This window comes from Melanerpes formicivorus, unplaced genomic scaffold (assembly GCF_026170545.1).
Source record: "Melanerpes formicivorus ecotype bairdi unplaced genomic scaffold, bMelFor1.0.p_v2 SCAF_46, whole genome shotgun sequence".
Taxonomy (NCBI): Eukaryota; Metazoa; Chordata; class Aves; order Piciformes; family Picidae; genus Melanerpes; species Melanerpes formicivorus.
The window spans coordinates 2,570,016-2,586,926 of record NW_027142398.1 but is presented as its reverse complement, the minus strand read 5'-3'; the positions used below and the strand labels follow the sequence as shown (position 1 = coordinate 2,586,926).

Genomic DNA, 16,911 nt, shown 5'->3' with positions numbered 1-16,911 from the left:
TGATGGTTGTGACACTGAAGCTGAGTTGGGGTGGACTGAGAATGCTGACAGGTTGTAGGCAGCACAGCTTTACAGCCTGTGAGGTTTGGGAGCTGCAGTAAGCATGGAAGGTCCTAGGCAGCTCCTGGGCACTTTGACTTAAATGCCACAAAGGAATTTGTCCTAACTGTCAGGAATTCTGCAGCACTGCTTCCAAAGCTCAGTCCCACCTGAATTCTTTCATGTTGCAATCTGGCAATGATAATTAAAGGGTTGTAGAGGTGTCTACAGGAGAGCTGGAGAGGGGCTTGTTGCAAAGGCATGGAGGGATGGGATGAAGGCTGATGGCTTCAGGCTGGCAGAAGCTGGTCTGAGGTCAGACACTGGGAAGAAATTCTTCCCCATGAGGCTGGTGAGGCACTGGCCCAGGCTGGCCAGACAAGTCGTGGAGGCTCCAAGCCTGGAAGCGTTCGAAGCTGGCTTGGATGGAGCCTGGGTGTAGCGAGAGGTGTCCTTTCCCATGGCAGGGGGTGGGATCTAGCTGATCCTCAAGGTCCCTTCCAACCCAAACCAGTCTGACTCGGGAAACAGCAACCTTGTGCCGAGCAAAAGGCTGGGCAGCTCCAGTGCCTTGTTGCCATCTGCTGGTAAAGCAAGTGATGTTCTGCACCAAAACAGGGCCGGCAGGACCTAGTGTGGCATTAGGTGAAGGAGTGTGGAGTGTCAGGGGCTGGTTAGCTTCTGAGTGTTACACCTCCAGTGGGTGTAAATGCCCCCTGCTGAGCGTGGGGGTGATGGGAGTGGAGCTGGGGGGCTGAAATGAAGCAGCTTGCAGCCCTTGCCCCTGCTGGAGGATATCTGTCTACCTGAGACAGAGCCCAAACCAAGTAGCACACACTTTTATTTCAAAGGAGAGAATAATGATCATCAAATGAAGCAAAATCTGAGTAAAGAACAGGTTAAGGCAAACAAATAGCATCATGGAATAGAGCTGGTCAGAAGGTTGGGTGGTTGTTGCCTCCCCCAGGGGGCTTCTCTGTCTCTTGGAGCATCCCTCCTAGCTGAAGGTGATGCTGACTGTCCTCCTGTCGTGCAGGGCGTTCGGCCTCTAGCTGTGGCTTCAGGTGAGAGGAACAGCAAAGCATCCCAGAGGTGTTTGGGAAGCAGGGTCCTGCTCCTCCTGATGGTGTTTGGTTGTTAAGGACTTTTGGGGTGGGGGGTGGGGTTGGGGGTTGTTGGGGGTGGGGGGGAGGAAGGTTTCCATTACTGTTGCTTTTCCCCCTACATCATAACCGATTTCAAATGGTGCTAGACAAAAACTGAGACTCTGAACACCAGGAGAAATCGGTCAGCCTGTGTAAGAGACATTGTCCTGGCTCAGAGAGGAGTCCTCTTGTAGATGGCAGCTAGGAATTCTTTACAGATGACTATGCAGTGCTCTGGCCAAGGGCTTCGTCCACACAGCGACCGGCTCCTCTGTGCGTGAGGGCTTGCTGGACAACAGGGAGCTCAAGCAAAACTAGGTCAGCTTCAAGGGTTTGCACAGAAGGGAAGAGGAACTTCCTGAAACGTTAAAGAAGTTACCAGCAAAGAAACTGAAGTCCCCCCAGGGGGAGGAGTGGGGTCTGTGTGGAGCAGGGGGGCACCTCGTGGTGACTGCTGAAGGCACTTCTCTTGAGGCGGTTGGGAGGGCAGCTTCTCATCTCTGGGAGCTGTGGGGTGGTGGTTCTGTGATGATGACAGAGCCCCCAGAGAGAAATAGATCTGCTCCCAGGTGGTTCATTTGGAAGTGTTGGGAAGCTGGTGGCTGTATGCTGAGTGCCCTCTGCCTGGCAGGAGGCACAGGGTTGGGTTCTCGTGCAGCTTTCGGATCACTTTAACTCTGGACACCTTGAACTCAATATCCATTGTTTATTGAGCAGCAATACATTGGAAAGAAGCTGTTCCTGTGGCTGGCCCTAGCTTGGGAAAGAGGGTGATTACAGTGCTTGGTAGAAGTGTCTAGAAATCAGGTGATGTTTACAGAGTGGCTGGCTGGCAAAGGAATAACCACTGGGGGGGGAAGAGGGCTGGGGGTGAGGAGCGGAGGCCATCGCTGAGGTTGGCAGCTGCTTGATCTCCTCCCACGCTGTAATTCTTGCTCCTAGAACACTGATTTCAAATGGTGCTAGATACAAAGTGGGAAAATCTAAGCCACCATGTGAAACCAGCTTCCAGAGGAAGACACATCTTGTGTGCATGGCTGCAGGCTGGGAGAGAAAATCCTTCACCTCCACCGTACCTAGAGAAAAAGTCATTTGTTGAGCGTCACTGGGAAGCAAGGCAGTTACCTTTGGGTTAGTTGCTTGATGGACACACAGCTGGGGTTTGGCAGCTTGGGAATAGTTGGGAATAAGGAGGAGGCATGGAAATGTGTGATGAAGAAAGCCAGCACTCTGGCTCTGCCTGCCATGCCCTCCCCCCCTCCCTCCCCTGAGCCAGGTGGAACATCCTGAAGCTCTTACCAGCGAGTAGTGACCCAGGGTTGTGACTTCTCTTTAGTGCAGAGGATGATGAGAGAGGGGGAGGGGAAGGCTGTGTGGTACAGGAACACATTTTTTCCATGTCATGGCAGATGGAACCAAGCTCTAAACCTCATTCTGCCCAAGGCAGAGGGTGTTGTGGCTTCCCATCACTCAGCATCGGCAGGGAAATCTGCCTGTCGTGATGGAAGTTGCTCTGTCAGCTGTCTCACCCCCTGGGAAAGATTGCAGGCTTTCAATAAGCAAGGAGGTGCAGGATTTCTCTGGGGTGAGGCAAGTTTTAAAGTGTGCAAGGGACAAGGAAGACCAACTGGCATGGAAGCTGCTTGGAGTGTGGGTCAGAAGGAAGCCTAAAAAGGGAGCATTTGCAAATGGAACTGTAAGTGGTTCAAGGAAAGTTGTCGAGGAAGTAGGAGAGTGTGAAAATGAGTGGCTGATGCTTATTGGCAAGGGAAATAGGGCTGAGCAGTGCTGTAGTGCAGCACAGCCCTGCTTCTTCACCCACAGTCTAAGTGTCCCAGTGTGATGGCAGGAGATGGGGTGTCTGGAAGCCTGTGAGTGACCACACACGTGCATAATTCAGCAGCTATCGACCCCTGGCCACCGCAGCTAAGCTCTGCTGCTGCTGCTGCACAAGCTGATGGAAAATGCACTGAAGTGTGGCAGAGGTGGAGCTGGGGAGTTTCACTTATTGCTGCCCTGGGTTTTTTTGGCAACTCTTTGCATGAGTTTTGTAACCAAATCCAAGGATCTGCTTCAGTGCCTACGTCCTAATGCACACCCACAGGCTGCAGGGGAAAGAGCTCAGCAAGGAGAGAAGAAAAAGCAAGCCTGCCCTTCCAAGCAAGGGGGATGGAAGGAAGGGGAAAGAGCTGCACTAGATTACTGGGTCTGGATATTTGCTGTACTTTCTAAATCCATTATCTGGGGCAACAGGGTGAAAGACAAGTGGAAAGCAGGTTCCCTCCCCAGTGTCTGGCTTGCTGGCACAGTTCTTTCTGAGGCACCAGGTATTAGCAGTGGAAGATTTACTCCTGAAAAGCAGGGGCCAGAGTTACTGCTGACAGGCTGCAGCACAGATGAAGCAGCACAGCAGCAGCCTTCAGAACCAGGCTTCCAGTGGGGGTTGCTTTGGGTTGGTTTTTGGTTTCTTCTTGGTTGTTTATCTTTCCCCCCACCCTTGGTGGAAATCTGTTTGTGCTGCTGGAAATGAGAGCTGCTCTAGAGGTCTGAGAGTTAAATTGGGTCTGAACACCTCTGCATGCCTTCCCCTCTGCCCTCTGGAGGAGACTGTAACCTTCCCAGAAATACCATGCAGCAGTTGAGGACCAAAGACTCCTGCATTATTTATATTTTGATAAAACCAGCTTTGACTTCATAATGGAGATGCTGCTGCCTCTCCTCCAGGCTGCCTGAAGGGTTGCAAGGGACTTTGAAGATCATCTGTGCTGTGAGGATGGGCTGAGGGAGCTGGGGTTGATCAGCCTGGAGAAGAGAAGACCCCAGTGGGACCTTAGAGCTGCCTTCAAGTACCTGAAGGGATCCTACAGGAAGGCTGCAGAGGGACTTTCCTTGGGGGTGTCTGGAGATAGGATGAGGAGGAATGGTTTGAAGCTGAGGGAGAGCAGGGTTAGACTGGAGCTGAGGAAGAAGTTCTTCAGTAGGAGGACGGTGAGACACTGGAGCATGTTGCCCAGGGAGGTTGTGGATACCTCCTGCCTGGGGATGACAAGGCCAGGCTGGATGAGGCCTTGAGCAGCTGAGTCTGACTGGGAGGTGTCCTGCCCATGGGGAGAGGTTGGTGACCTCTGAGGTCCCTTCCATCCTAAGCTATTCTATCATCTGCTTCCAACCCCTGTGGCACTGGCAGGGACACTTTCCCCTAGTCCAGGTTGCTCAAGGCCACTGTCCTGTTGCCTTAAGCTCCCCCTGAGCAGCCAGACTCAGCCCTTTCTGCCAAACTCCAGGTCCACCTCTTCCAAAGGACAGATCCAGGACTGTGCTTTCCAAACCTAGCAGCATGCTTGGGCAGGAAGAGCAGGGAGGGGGAGGAGATAAAGAGAGCAGTTGAAGATGCTGTGATACACACAGCACTCAGCTATTAATAGGCAGCCAGTGCCCCTCAGCCATTGCTGGGTGTGTTGGATGTGTACATATGGACACACACACACGTGTGGAGGCAAGCAGACCCTGCCAGCTGGGCTTGGCTTTGGCAGAGTCAGCTGGAGCTGTCAAATGGCAGAAGTTCCAGCATCATTTGGGGGGTTTCCCACCTTTTTCAGACACCTTTTAGTAGCAGTGCTGCTCTGGAGCTGCTTTGAGAGCAACATCTCAAAGCCTTCCCCGGACTCCACACTGCTCTCTCCATTCTGCATGAGACAAAGGCAGAAAGGGAAGCACTCCCTGCCTCTTCCATGAAAGGGAACTCCTTCCCCAGCCCAGGACCTTTAATCTAGCCTACAGGAACAAGGCAAGCCTGGATGCCACAGACCTCATTTTCCACAACCTGCAGCTTATAAATTGAGGCATCTCTGGGCCTTCCACAATGAACCAAACAAATCCCTGCAGGGCTCTGTCTGCAGCATCCTTTGGGGTTGGTTTTCCCCTCCCCCCTATTCCATTTTCAAGTGATGGAGTCAATACCTCCATCAGGGCCAGGAGGATGAGCAGAGGGCTGGAGCACCTCTCCTGTGAGGACAGACTGAAGGAGTTGGGGCTGTTCAGTCTGGAGAAGAGAAGGCTCTGAGGTGACCTCATTGTGGCCTTCTAGTATCTGAAAGGAGCTCCAAGAAGGCTGGGGAGGGACTGCTCAGGATCTCAGGGAGTGATAGGACTAGGGGGAATGGAATGAAGCTGGAGGTGGGGAGATTGAGGCTGGAGGTGAGGAGGAAGTTCTTCCCCATGAGAGTGGTGAAGCCCTGGCATGGGTTGTCCAGGGAGGTGGTTGAGGCCCCAGCCCTGGAGGTGTTTAAGGCCAGGCTGGCTGAGGCTGTGGCCAGGCTGATCTAGTGTGGGGTGTCCCTGCCCATGGCAGGAACTAGCTGATCCTTGTGGTCCCTTCCAACCCTGACTGATTCTATGACACTATGATCAGTGTGGAAGTCCCATCAGTTGTCACAGAATCATACAATCACCAAGGCTGGAAAAGACCTCAGAGATCATCAAGTCCAACCTGGCACCACAGACCTCCTGACTACTAAACCATGGCACTCAGTGCCACATCCAATCCAGCAGGGAAACATCAAACTCCCTTCTCCCCTGGAGAAAACATTGAACATGCAGAAGATCTGAGCTTGATGCATCATCCCTCCAGTCAAGGAATGAGTCAGAGTGAGGCCAGGTGCAGGGCAGAGGGGTGTGACAGTGCAAGTGGTGACCTGCAAGGGGAATTGAAATGAGTGAACTTCTAAGGTTTCACCAAAAAGAGAAGCTTCCTCAGCCCCAGGGAGTGTGGAACTGCATCTGTTTGTTGTGCAGCTCTGTTACTGTGTGGTGCTGCTTAGGTCAGGTATGGACAAATGTGCCCTAACTTGCAGCCTGAGCCAGGCCTGGCTCTGTGATGGTTTCTGTGCTGGCAGCAGCGCTGCCCTGGGCTGAGGAAAGGTCAGGCAGATGCTGCAGCACTTCAGTGGAGCTGATGCATGCAACTGGAAGACAGCTCTGGAGGTGCTGCTGATGCTGTAGGCAGCAAAAGCAGGGCTCAGAGGGTCCCAGGCTGGGTGGGGTGGACCTTAAAGATCATCTAGTTCCAACCCCCGTGCCATGAGCAGGGACATCTTCCCACTAGACCAGGCTGCTCAAGGCCTCAGCCAGCCTGATTTTAAACACTTCCAGGCTTGGAGCCTCCACAACTCCTCTTGGCAACCTGTTCCAACACCTCACCAGCCTCAGCTGAGCATCTTGCACTTGAAGCCTTTTACCTCTTGTCCTCTCACTCCATGCCTTTGTCACAAGTCCCTTTGTAGCTCTCTTGTAGCCCCCTTCAGGTACTGTAAGGCTGCTCTAAGGTGTCCCTGGAGCCTTCTCTTCTCCAGGCTCAACAACCCCAGCTCTGTCAGCCTGTTTTCACAGCAGGGATTCTCCAGCCCTCCATACTTCCCTCAGGAGTTTAAACCATAATAAAGTATTGTGGTTTGTTGGGGTTTTTTCCCCCCTTGATTAGGGCCAGGATAAAACCTCCAGGTCACACTCCTGAGCTCCCCATCCCCTACTCTTTAAGTCCTGCTCCTGCAGCCTTACATTGCAGCATCAAGAGCAAAGTCAAAAGCCAGACCCTGAGTCTCCAGCCCTTGTGCTACCTGCCACCCACCCCCAGGTCCCCAAAAACCAGCTGAACCCCAGCCTGGGGCACCCTGGGGGCTGAAGCCTGAGGAGCCTCCTGTCCCACTTAGCTGGCTGTGAGCAGTGGGACTGTCAGGCCTGCCTGACATTTGAGTCACCAATTTCTATTCCTATTAAGGGTAATCTGTCAGAGCACTCAGCAGCATTTGTCTAACTGTGCTGAACCATCAGCAAGCTGCCTGTCATCCTGAGCCATCTTCTCAAATGGTCCATTTGTTCCAAGGCTTTGGGGGTGAGAGGAGAGCCAGGGGTTGCCCTGCTTGTTTGGTAGGGAGAAGCTGCTTTTCCAGGTAATTCAGTGCAGGGCAGGTGGTGCTGGTGTCTGTGGTGGCTGAACTTTGGCTTGTGATGAGGTCTGAGAGGTGCATCTCAGCCCTTGCTCTGTGGGGAGGCCTCCCCGAAGGCACTCTGCTGTGTGGTTGACTCTTGCTGCCCTGAGTGAGGTTTTGATAGAGCTCGTTCCCAGCATGGGGCTGATGCCAGCCAGGATTCTCCTGGACAGTCCTCTGGCAAATGAGTGGTTTGGGTGCAGCAAACCTCATTTTGAGGGCAGAAGAGTTCAGTACTGGTGGTGAGACACTGCACCAGGTGGCTCTGTGAGGTTGTGGCTGCTCCCTCCCTGGAGGTGTTTAAGGCCAGGCTGGATGAGGCCTTGAGCAACCTGGGCTAATAGGAGACCTCCCTGCCCATGCTCTAAAAGGTCCCTTCCACCCCAAACCATTCTATGAATCATATCTGGGTCACATCAGCCTTCAGGTTGTGTTTCTGTCATCCTGATCCACCTTTCCTGTGGGGCTGGGGTCTAACAAAGAGGCTAAAAACCTCCTGCAAGACAGCGTTAACAGATCTTTGCTTTCAATCCCAGAGCATGAACACTGCCTTGCTGTTTGTTGGTGCTTGTCTCACAGCTGTTGTGAACTGAGAGGGGCAGCTTCAGCATGGGGACAGACATTTGGGCTACAGTCTCTAACCTTGTGCTTTGCTACCTGCTCACCTGGAATGGCTTTGACTTGCTTGGAAGCAGAGAGTTTCCTTCTGCCTTTGCTATTGTAGAATGGTTTAGGTTGGAAGGAACCTCAGAGATCATCTGCTCCAACCTCCCTGCCATGAGCAGGGACACCTCTCAACTAGACTCAGCTGCTCAAGGCCTCAGGATGAGGCACCCACAACCTCCCTGGGCAGCCTGTTCCAGAGTCTCACCACTCTCCTACTGAAGAACTTCTTCCTCAGCTCCAGTCTAACCCTGCTCTCCCTCAGCTTCAAGCCATTCCCCCTTGTCCTGTCTCCAGACACCCTCAGGAAAAGTCTCTCTGCAGCCTTCCTGTAGGATCCCTTCAGGTACTGGAAGGCAGCAGTAAGGCCCTCCTGGAGTCTTCTCCAGGCTGATCAACCCCCAGCTCCCTCAGCCTGTCCTCACAGCAGAGCTGCTCCAGCCCTTGGAGCATCTTTGTGGCCCTGCTCAAGTCTTGCTCTGTGTCCTTCCCTGTGAGTTGCTAGGCAAAGACAGAGCCCCTCTGGAGGGCACAGGAGCTACTCAACCACGGAATCCTGTGGAGGATTTCAGATTTCAGAGGGAGCAATGAGGTGAAACTGAGCAAACACACCCAGGGGAAGCAAAGCATTGCACTTCCATGACCTAAGGCAGGGCCAGGCAGCACTGAGGGCTCATCAGAGGTGGCCATGCAGAGCTTGGCTGAGCAGCACTTTGTGAAACCAGGAAAAAAAATTGCCCACCAAAGCAGCTGAAGGCAGGGAAGTCATTTTCTGCTCCTAACTTCTGTCCCTCTGCCTCACCTTTGGAATAGGAAGTATTGATTGCAGGTCCTGAAAGCAGGCAGGGGGAGATGATTGTTGTGATTTGTGTAGTGGCTTCAGGAAGGTGATGTTCCCCCAACATCCCCACTGCAGCTCCTTCAGCTCAGGTCAGGGGGGGTTACATTTATTTCCTTTGTGGCATTCAAGAGACCAAAGCCTGTCCTGTGCCACTGAAGAGCATACAGGAGCACAGAGGGCCAGATGCTCACTGTGGAATAACCTGCCCTTTGTAGACATAACCTTCCTAGAGTCACAGATGAGGTTGGGTTGGAGAGGACCTTAAAGATCAGCCAGTTCCAGCCCCCCCTGCCATGGGCAGGGACACCTCCCACCAGCCCAGGCTGCTCAAGGCCTCATCCAGCCTGGCCTTGAACACCTCTAGGGAGGAGGCAGCCACAACCTCCCTGGGCAGCCTGTTCCAGTGTCTCATCAGCCTCACTGGAAAGAATTTCTTCCTAATCTCCAGTCTCAGTCTGCCCTCTTCCAGCCTCAGTCCTTTTCCTCTCTTCCCCTCACTGCAAGCCTTTGCAAAAAGTCCCTTCCTAGCTTTTTCATAGGCCCTTTTCAGGTCTCCCTGAAGCCTTCTTTCCTACAACCCCAACTCTCACAGCCTGTCCCCACAGAGGAGGTGCTGCAGCCCTCTGACCATCCTGGCTGGAGGCTCCAAGAGAGGAGAGCACTAAATCCCCTGCCTGGTGCTGGAGCTGGCCGAGGGAGCAGAGGCAAGGGGAGAGCTCTCGTTCACCTGCACTTGCCTGCTGCTTCCTGCTGTGCCGAGCTGCAGAGCTGGCTGTGGGCTCTCTTCTGACAGGGGTTATTGGATTCTGGTGACTCTAGGAGTGCAGTTATTAGTTACCACTGTCTGCAGCAGAAGGCCCTGGCTAAAAGAGCTGGGCCAAACTCCTGGCTGACTCTCCTGATCGTTCCAGCTGTTTGATTTGTAGCTGCTCCCAGGATGGCAGGTTGGAATAGATGATCTCTAAGGTCCTTTCCAACCTAAGCTGTTCTTTGATTTCCATCCCTGTACCTTCACTGTATCTTTGAGAGCCCTCCTCAGTGTTTGAGGAGCAGCTGAGCTCTCTATCCAAACAGCAAAGCAGTGGCCGCTGCTGGACACCTACCTAGCATGCACCACTTGCACTGGATAGAGAGTGTTTGTGTGGGGAGCTGCAGAGATGTGCTTCACTCAGAAATAGCTCTCTTCCTTGGAAAGCTTCAGGTCTGAATCACACTGTGTTGGCTCAGTTTTTAGCAGACAAGCTCTCACATATGCCTCCCTGTAGGCGAGGAGTCGTCACTGGCAGAGGGATTAGCAGCCAGGTTCTTTCCCTTTGAAAGCTACAGAATAACCATGCTGGAGGCTAAGGCTGACTCTAAGCATGGGCAAGGCAGGAGGCTGCCCAGTGCTGGGGGTTTGGAGGGGTGGACTAGCAACCCTCTGAGCAGGAAAGGTCCACTCACAGCCATGCTTGACCTGCACTGGTCCCCACGTTCCTCTCTGTTCTAAAGGAGACAGATGAGGTGCCCCCACATTGAACTTTGCAACCATGGGGACAGAAGTGAGTTTGCTCCAGATCCTTGGCATTAATCACTCCCCTGCTGCCTGGGAAGCCGAGCCTAGAGCCAGCCCTAACGCAGCCATGTTGCCCTGAGTCAACTGAAAATACTCATGACAGGGGCACACAGGAACAGCAGGGGAAGATGTGGAATCCTGGGAGGGGACAGGACAGCTACTGAGCTGAGAGGTACCTGGAACTGAAAGCTGGTGAGGGACAGCCCTAGCTTGGCAGATGCTGGTGAGCAGAGAGTAGCCTGCAGACCCCACCTGGTCACAGCTACGGGACAGAAATGCGAGGACAGGCAGACACTGTTTTCCCTTTACTTCCCTGGAGTTGAGTCCTAGTCCTTAAATCCCTGCTGCTCCTGATGCCCAAGAGTCCAGTGGAAGTCTTGGTGGGGGGAAGGTGGATGAGGGAACTAGTGCAAAGTTTTTGCCGTTAGCTCAAGCAACAACTGACAGATGTGGATTTTAGAACGCCTGAGAGAGGAGGCAGGGCCCTGTGGATCTACAGTTGTGGGCTCAGTGGCCCATCGCTGCAGCAGCATTCATTGTCAAGCCTCACCTCCAGAGGTTCAGGACCCAAGCACTTGCCACAGTTGCAAGAAACGTGGATTAGGAGTTCCTGAACCAACTGGTTGCCGACAATGAGTCAGGGGAATGACCTTGCAGCAGGCAGCTCATGGTACCTCGCTCGGAGCCGTGCCAGTATAAACAGCACTGGCATCTCTGAATGCTGCTGAAACCATTTTGTGAGATTCCTGCCTTGACTTTTCTTCCCCCACCCCACCCCTACTGCTGCCTTTCCACCAAAACTTTTGGGTGGGCGAGACCAGAACAGAGTTCTCACTTCTTGGCATCTCCACAGCCCAGGCTTGGGAGTATCCACGTCTGTTTTCAGCTGTACAGAGGAGATGGGCAGCTCCTGTCTCTTGCCTACTTCTCTGTCCATTAAGAGTCAGCAATACAGACACTTGACTGACTGAAATCTCAGCCTGCCCCCTCCAGCCCCACCCATGTGAAAGGGTGAGAAAACAGCAGGGGGAAGTTTCAGAAAATCATAGATGGCAGCAGTGGATTTTCTGGGTAGGTCTGGAAGTGGTTGGTGAGAGGAGTGAGGGGCAGAACGCTTGGACACGTTAATTAATCTCCCCCAATAAGCAAAGGTGAAACGTTTGCTGGCTGACTTGGGAGCTCCTCACAGCATCAGTCGAGCTCCTGACAGAGAGCCCAAAGCTGTGTTTGTGTGACATGGAAATGAAGAGCAGCAGCAACAGCAGCAGCAGTGCTGCAGGCTTAGAGTCTACTCTGAGCCACAAAATGGCTCGAGGTGCTGTCGGCGTCAGTCGGATTCCTTCACCCTCTGTGGGTGCTGATCCCCCTGCCACTTTGGGGATGCTAATGAACTTTTAACATCAGGATTAAATTCATCTTTCTAACCATATTCGAGCTTCTGCCCTCATCAGCTCAACTCCTTAAAGCAGAGGCAGGGACCAACAGCAAAATCGGACTGCGTCACAGATGTAACATGACCATCGGCAAAACAAGTGCAGGAGGAGATCATGGCTGTCTCGTCAGTCAGGGAGCCTGCCCTCGCTAAGAACAGCATGGTAAGGCTTTGCAATTTATCTTGGGAGCCTTTGCAATCCTTAACTTCCCTTTCCCCCAGTTTTTGCCATCCTCCCAACAGCCACAACTCCCAAGAAAATGGCTCTCGCTCTGCCCTCGGACCCAGGGCGCTCCCGAACGCTGCGTCATAATGCCGCACTGAGGCTGAGAGACACGACCGACCCCCCTTTGCCCAAGGAAGGCGACCCAAACACCCCACAAATGAACCAGCTCACGCAATGTCACACACACCAGTGGCAGGGGGAGGGAGAAATCACGGCTTCCCCAAGCTCTATTTTGCAGCAATAGGCAGCAAACCAGTACGGACCAGTTAGCCACGCACAGCTCACGCAGCGGAGCCAGCCCAGCCCTATGCGCCAAACGGCCGCGTCCTGTGCCACGTCCCCTTCTCAGCCTTCTTTCTTGCCAGTCCTACAGATACACCTGCTGACAGTAACCTCAATTCCCAATTAATGAGATTTGCAGGCAAAGTTGAGCATGGAAATAACTCCTCTCTTAGCTCCCTCTCCTTACCCTCCCTGCTCTTAGGCGCCGTGAAACCATCGCTGCGGCAAACGCGGTGGGAGCGGAAAGGAGCAAACCCGAACGCGGCCCTGCGCCCAAAAGCACCCCACTGCCCGAGCAAGAACACTGCCTGCCTGCCTTCCACCGCACCTCCTTCCAAAGGGCTGAGAAATGCCACCAAGGAGCACCATCTTTGGTCATTAACAAGGTTCTCCACCCCGCAACGGCCATGGGGAGAAACGCAAAGGGTTGTCCGTTCGGGCAGCACTCGGAGCCAAACTCAACCCACCCCTCTTGCACGCAACCGAGCATCGTTTCCTTTGCCCGGGCTCCCCAGCATTACCTCCATGGCTGCCTTGCACTGTTCCTCTGTGTGTGTGTGTGTTTATGCCTGTCCATCTTGCTGCAGGGCCCACCGGTGTTGCTGCTATTCCTGTTGTTCCCCTGCTCTGCGGAACTGGCGCTGCAGGAGGCAAGGATGCTCCAAGGGAGCCAGCTCCAGCCAGCGAGGCTCAGTGAGTCAGGAGGGGTTGTGACGACTGCAGTGAGAGTCTGAAATTCCCTACGGAGTCTGGCAGAATAGGAGGGGAGGCAAGAAAGGTGGAGATGGGAAAGAGGGGGGCAAAAAAGTGGGGAGTGGCACCTAGAGCCTGTTTTCTCCTTCCCTCCCTCTCCCTACCGCCGCAGTGCCATTGGAAATGGCGTCCTGCCCTCCGCGGCACTGCGCAAAGCGGCGGAGCCGGGGTTCAGACCGCAGCGCCTTCGGCCTTCGGCACCGACGCACCACGGTTCGGTCGGGATGGGGGTATGTGCACGAAATCCAACCCTGCTTCTCTCTTCCCTCTCTCTCAGGCTGCTGCTCAGAGGACAGGCTACTGCTGGAGGAATGGAGCCGGTGGGCGCAGTGTGTTGGAGCCGGTTCTGAACCCCAGTGGTTGTTGCTAAACAACCAGACCTGACGCTGGAGATGTCAACGAGTGAGTAATGCAGATGAAATGCTCCTGCTACCATCCCCTTCAACTTGGTTAAGCCTCGATAGGATGAAAAGGCTATGGAATCATGTTCCCTAAGCCATATGAGAAAGCAAAGTTACCACTCCACTGCTTAATCGGGAAGAGACTTCCTCGGCCAAGAAGGACCAAGCTCAAAGCTGGTTGTGTCCTCGGCACTTCCAGGCAGAGCTGCCATCTTCATTGCTGGTCGCTTGAAGAAGAGAGGTGGAAAAAATAGCACAGTAAATGGTCAAGAGAGAAAAATATTCTCCCTGTCATTTCCTCAGCCTCTCTCTCTCTCTCTCCAGAGCTGCTCTCGGCCCTCACTCTCCCATTCATCCTTACCCCCAGTCCTTCAGCCCCAGCTTTCTCAGGCTGGTAGTTCCTTAGCAAACCTTTACGGCTCCATCATCTGGAGCTGTTCTGAGCGCTCCCGGATGTTACCGGGCCCGTGGCAAACTCGCACTTCAGTGCTAACAACAGCTAAGCTTGGCCAGGAGTGGTTTTTCACTTCTCTAATTATTCCTGCAATGTAATTTCCAGGTGCAGTCCCTGCCCCGAGCAGTTTCCAGTCCTGCCACCACTTCACCACCTCAGAAGGAAGAAGGAAGGAAGCGAGGAGAGGAGCCCCAGACCCCTCTGCCTTCCCCTTCCCCACGGCGTGCAGCTCTGACACGTCATCGGCACCACCACGCAGCAAAACGAAACCTCCCCAGCACCCCCACGGGGCACCCACGGGTGCCAGCTCCAGACCGAGGAGTTCACTGCTCCCTGCCCTCCTGCTGCCCCTTGCCCAGGGGCCACGGAGGAGCGCGGGAAGCCCTGGCAGCGGGCAGGGAGCTGCCGGCACTTTGAAGCAAGTGAAATCAACGTTGAGATTTGACACCCAGCCCTCGACCAATCCGGGAGGGCTTTTCACCTGCCATCCTCTCCTCGGCCAATGGGAGGGCAGCTCTGGGCTGAGAGCCCTCCCCGGCCAATGGGGAGCCGGCTCTGCCACTTAGTTAATGATGCAGCAGTACAGGGAAGACTATCACATGTGAGCTGGACCGCTGCCAACATGGAGACACGGAGAGAGCAAGGTAAACAACTTTCCAACGCCAAAATGATGACATTTAATCCCTAAATGCTAGCTTCCCGTCTCGACTCATCCTTAACCCCTTTCAGCTAGGCTGGAAGCCTCTGGAAGGCACCAATCTACCTGTCCCCAGTGCTTTTAAAAACTGGCCGAGGTGCCCTGCAATGATCACTGCGTCACCGTTTGCCACTTGCCCAACTACGCAGTGACAAAGCTCCGGAGCCGCCGTTAACCCTGCCAGCCAGAGCCTCACCAGCGTGCCAGCCTCGGGAGAGAGACAGGCAGACAGGGGGGGTGGTGCTGGTGAAAGGAGGGGGTGTGGGGGGGGGGACAGGATGAAAAAGCCCAACCAAAACACACAAACAGCAGTCTTTGCAAAGTTGTCATCTCTCCCCCACGGCTGCTGCCCTCCTCTGCAGCACGGCAGTGCCGGCCAGAGCCACCTCGGTACAACCTGTGCCGTCGCTCCATTGAGAAAACAGCTCTGACGCAGAACACAGCAACCAGCCCCAGCCAAAATCCCGACCGGAGAGGCACTCTGGGATCCCGACTCGGGGGCAGCCCGGGGGAGGACGGGGACAGCCTGGCAGGTCGCGTCAAAGCCGCGGCTGCGGCTGCAGCCCCGTCCTGAGCAAAGGGTACGTACGTGGGGAAGCCGAACCGGACCGGAGAGCTCTGCCCGTGCCCCAGCTGCGCAGTCCTCAGCCCTCCGCTCGCCGGCTGGCGCCGCAGAAGAGAAGCTTCCAGAAATTTCCTTGCCGTTAACCCTTGCGGCGTCTGCCCACTCTCCCTCCCCGTGGGATTAAACGCGCCGGGTCTCCAGCATCGCCAAATGGGTGAAACCTCCTACGCCGGGCGAGCCCCGCTCCCACCTCCCGCTGAGGCTGGATGCTGGCAGCAGCCCGCTCCCCTGCTCTTGGGGTGACTTCTCTCGCCGGAGCCCTCTCTGCCTCTCTTGCTGCCTCTCTCCCCTTCCTGCTGCAGCAGGGCTGTTGCTGGTAGAACCTATCGACGGAGCTTGCTCTCTCTCACTCTCTCGCTGAGCTCTGTGACGCAGCTCTAAATTCTCCAGCCTGCTCCCTGTGTTATAAGAGCGGAACTGCAGCTTTCCAGGGAGCCCGTGCCAGCCGTGCCAGGGCCAGGCACACCGAAGGGAACGTGGCTCCTGGACTCTGCACCTTGGGGTTTTTTTTGGGGTGTGTGGTAGGGGGGAGTAGAACTAATTATTATGTTCCTCAACCTCTGTTTCTCTTCTTCCTCTGAGCCCTCGCATCTCCTTCTCTGCTTCTGAGTCATGCTGGCTGGGGTTTAACTCTTTTAGGCTGGGGAGGCAGCAGTACAGATCTCCCAACGAGCTCAGCCGAAACCACAGCCAACTTTGTGGTGGTTTCTGCCTCTGAAAGGAAAAAAAATAAGGAAAGAAAAAAAAAAGAGCCCAAAGCAAATCTTCTTGGCTCTAAAAAACAAACACACACAGGCACACAGACACGGACACACACGCTCCAGTTGAGAGTCACTGCTTTTGGATTAACCATTTTGGTGACAGGAACCACAACTCTGCTGCTGGATGTTAGGGAGCAATTGGGGTACTGAGCGGAGAGAAGGAAGAAATGCTTCACAGCGTGAGGGTGGGGAGACACTGGAGCAGGGTGTGGATGCCCCCTCCCTGGAGGTGTTCGAGGCCAGGCAGGATGAAGCCTGGAGAGCAACCTGGGCTGGTGGGAGTGGTCCCTGCCCATGGCAGGGGGCTTGCAACTAGGTGATCCTGAAGGGTCCTTTCCAACACCAAACCATTCTGTGAATCTCTGGAATAAAAGATGTGAGGCCTACATCCTGCAAAGCCCCAGCAGGCAGGTACCCTGGGGCACAAGGCAACTTAAAGGAGCTGCTGCTGGGCATAAAAAAGCACAAGGCTACTGCTGGAGCCACAAGACCCTGCTGTGCTGGCCAGAAGACACTGCTCTGACCGTGGTTCAACCACTGGGCAGATGCATGGGGTGAGATCAAGTGCTGGAAAGCTATAGGCTCCTCTTAACCTGAACGGTATTAATAAGTGTTATCACACACACAGATTCAGAATGCTCAGTGTAGGCAGGGGAACTAATAACTGCACTCCTGGAGTCACCAGAATCCAATAATCCCTGTCAGAAGAGAGCCCACAGCGAGCTCTGCAGCTCAGCACAGCAGGAAGCAGCAGGCAAGTGCAGATGAACGAGAGCTCTCCCCTTGCCTCTGCTCCCTCGGCCAGCTCCAGCACCAGGCAGGGGATTTAGTGCTCTCCTCTCCTGTAGCCTCCAACCAGGATGGTCAGAGGGCTGCAGCACCTCCTCTGTGGGGACAGGCTGTGAGAGTTGGGGCTGTTCAGCCTGGGGAGGGCTTCAGGGAGGCCTTGGAGCAGCCTTCCAGTACCTGCAGGGAGAGCTGGGGAGGGACTTTCTACAAGGGTTTGGAGCGACAGGATGAGGGACAATGGCTTTGGGCTGGAAGAGACTG

At 54.4% G+C, this 16,911-nt stretch overlaps 1 protein-coding gene and 1 long non-coding RNA gene across 2 annotated transcripts in view; one reads left to right on the top strand and one right to left on the bottom strand.

Annotated features, from left to right (window-relative positions):
- The window catches only part of LOC137451817 (membrane cofactor protein-like), a 32,487-nt gene extending 20,707 nt beyond the window's left edge, over positions 1 to 11,780 (top strand). The window contains exon 11 of the mRNA XM_068159611.1: positions 11,682 to 11,780. Coding sequence (XP_068015712.1) covers positions 11,682 to 11,694 — 13 coding nt within the window. The 3' untranslated portion in view covers positions 11,695 to 11,780. The remainder of the gene's footprint in view (positions 1 to 11,681) is intronic.
- LOC137451818 (uncharacterized) lies at positions 863 to 15,153 on the bottom strand. Its single transcript, XR_010989907.1, has 3 exons — positions 15,065 to 15,153; positions 12,692 to 13,551; positions 863 to 2,260 (listed from the first exon to the last, which is right to left on the bottom strand). It is a non-coding gene; the product is annotated as an uncharacterized lncRNA (long non-coding RNA).
- Positions 15,154 to 16,911: the final 1,758 nt, after the last annotated feature.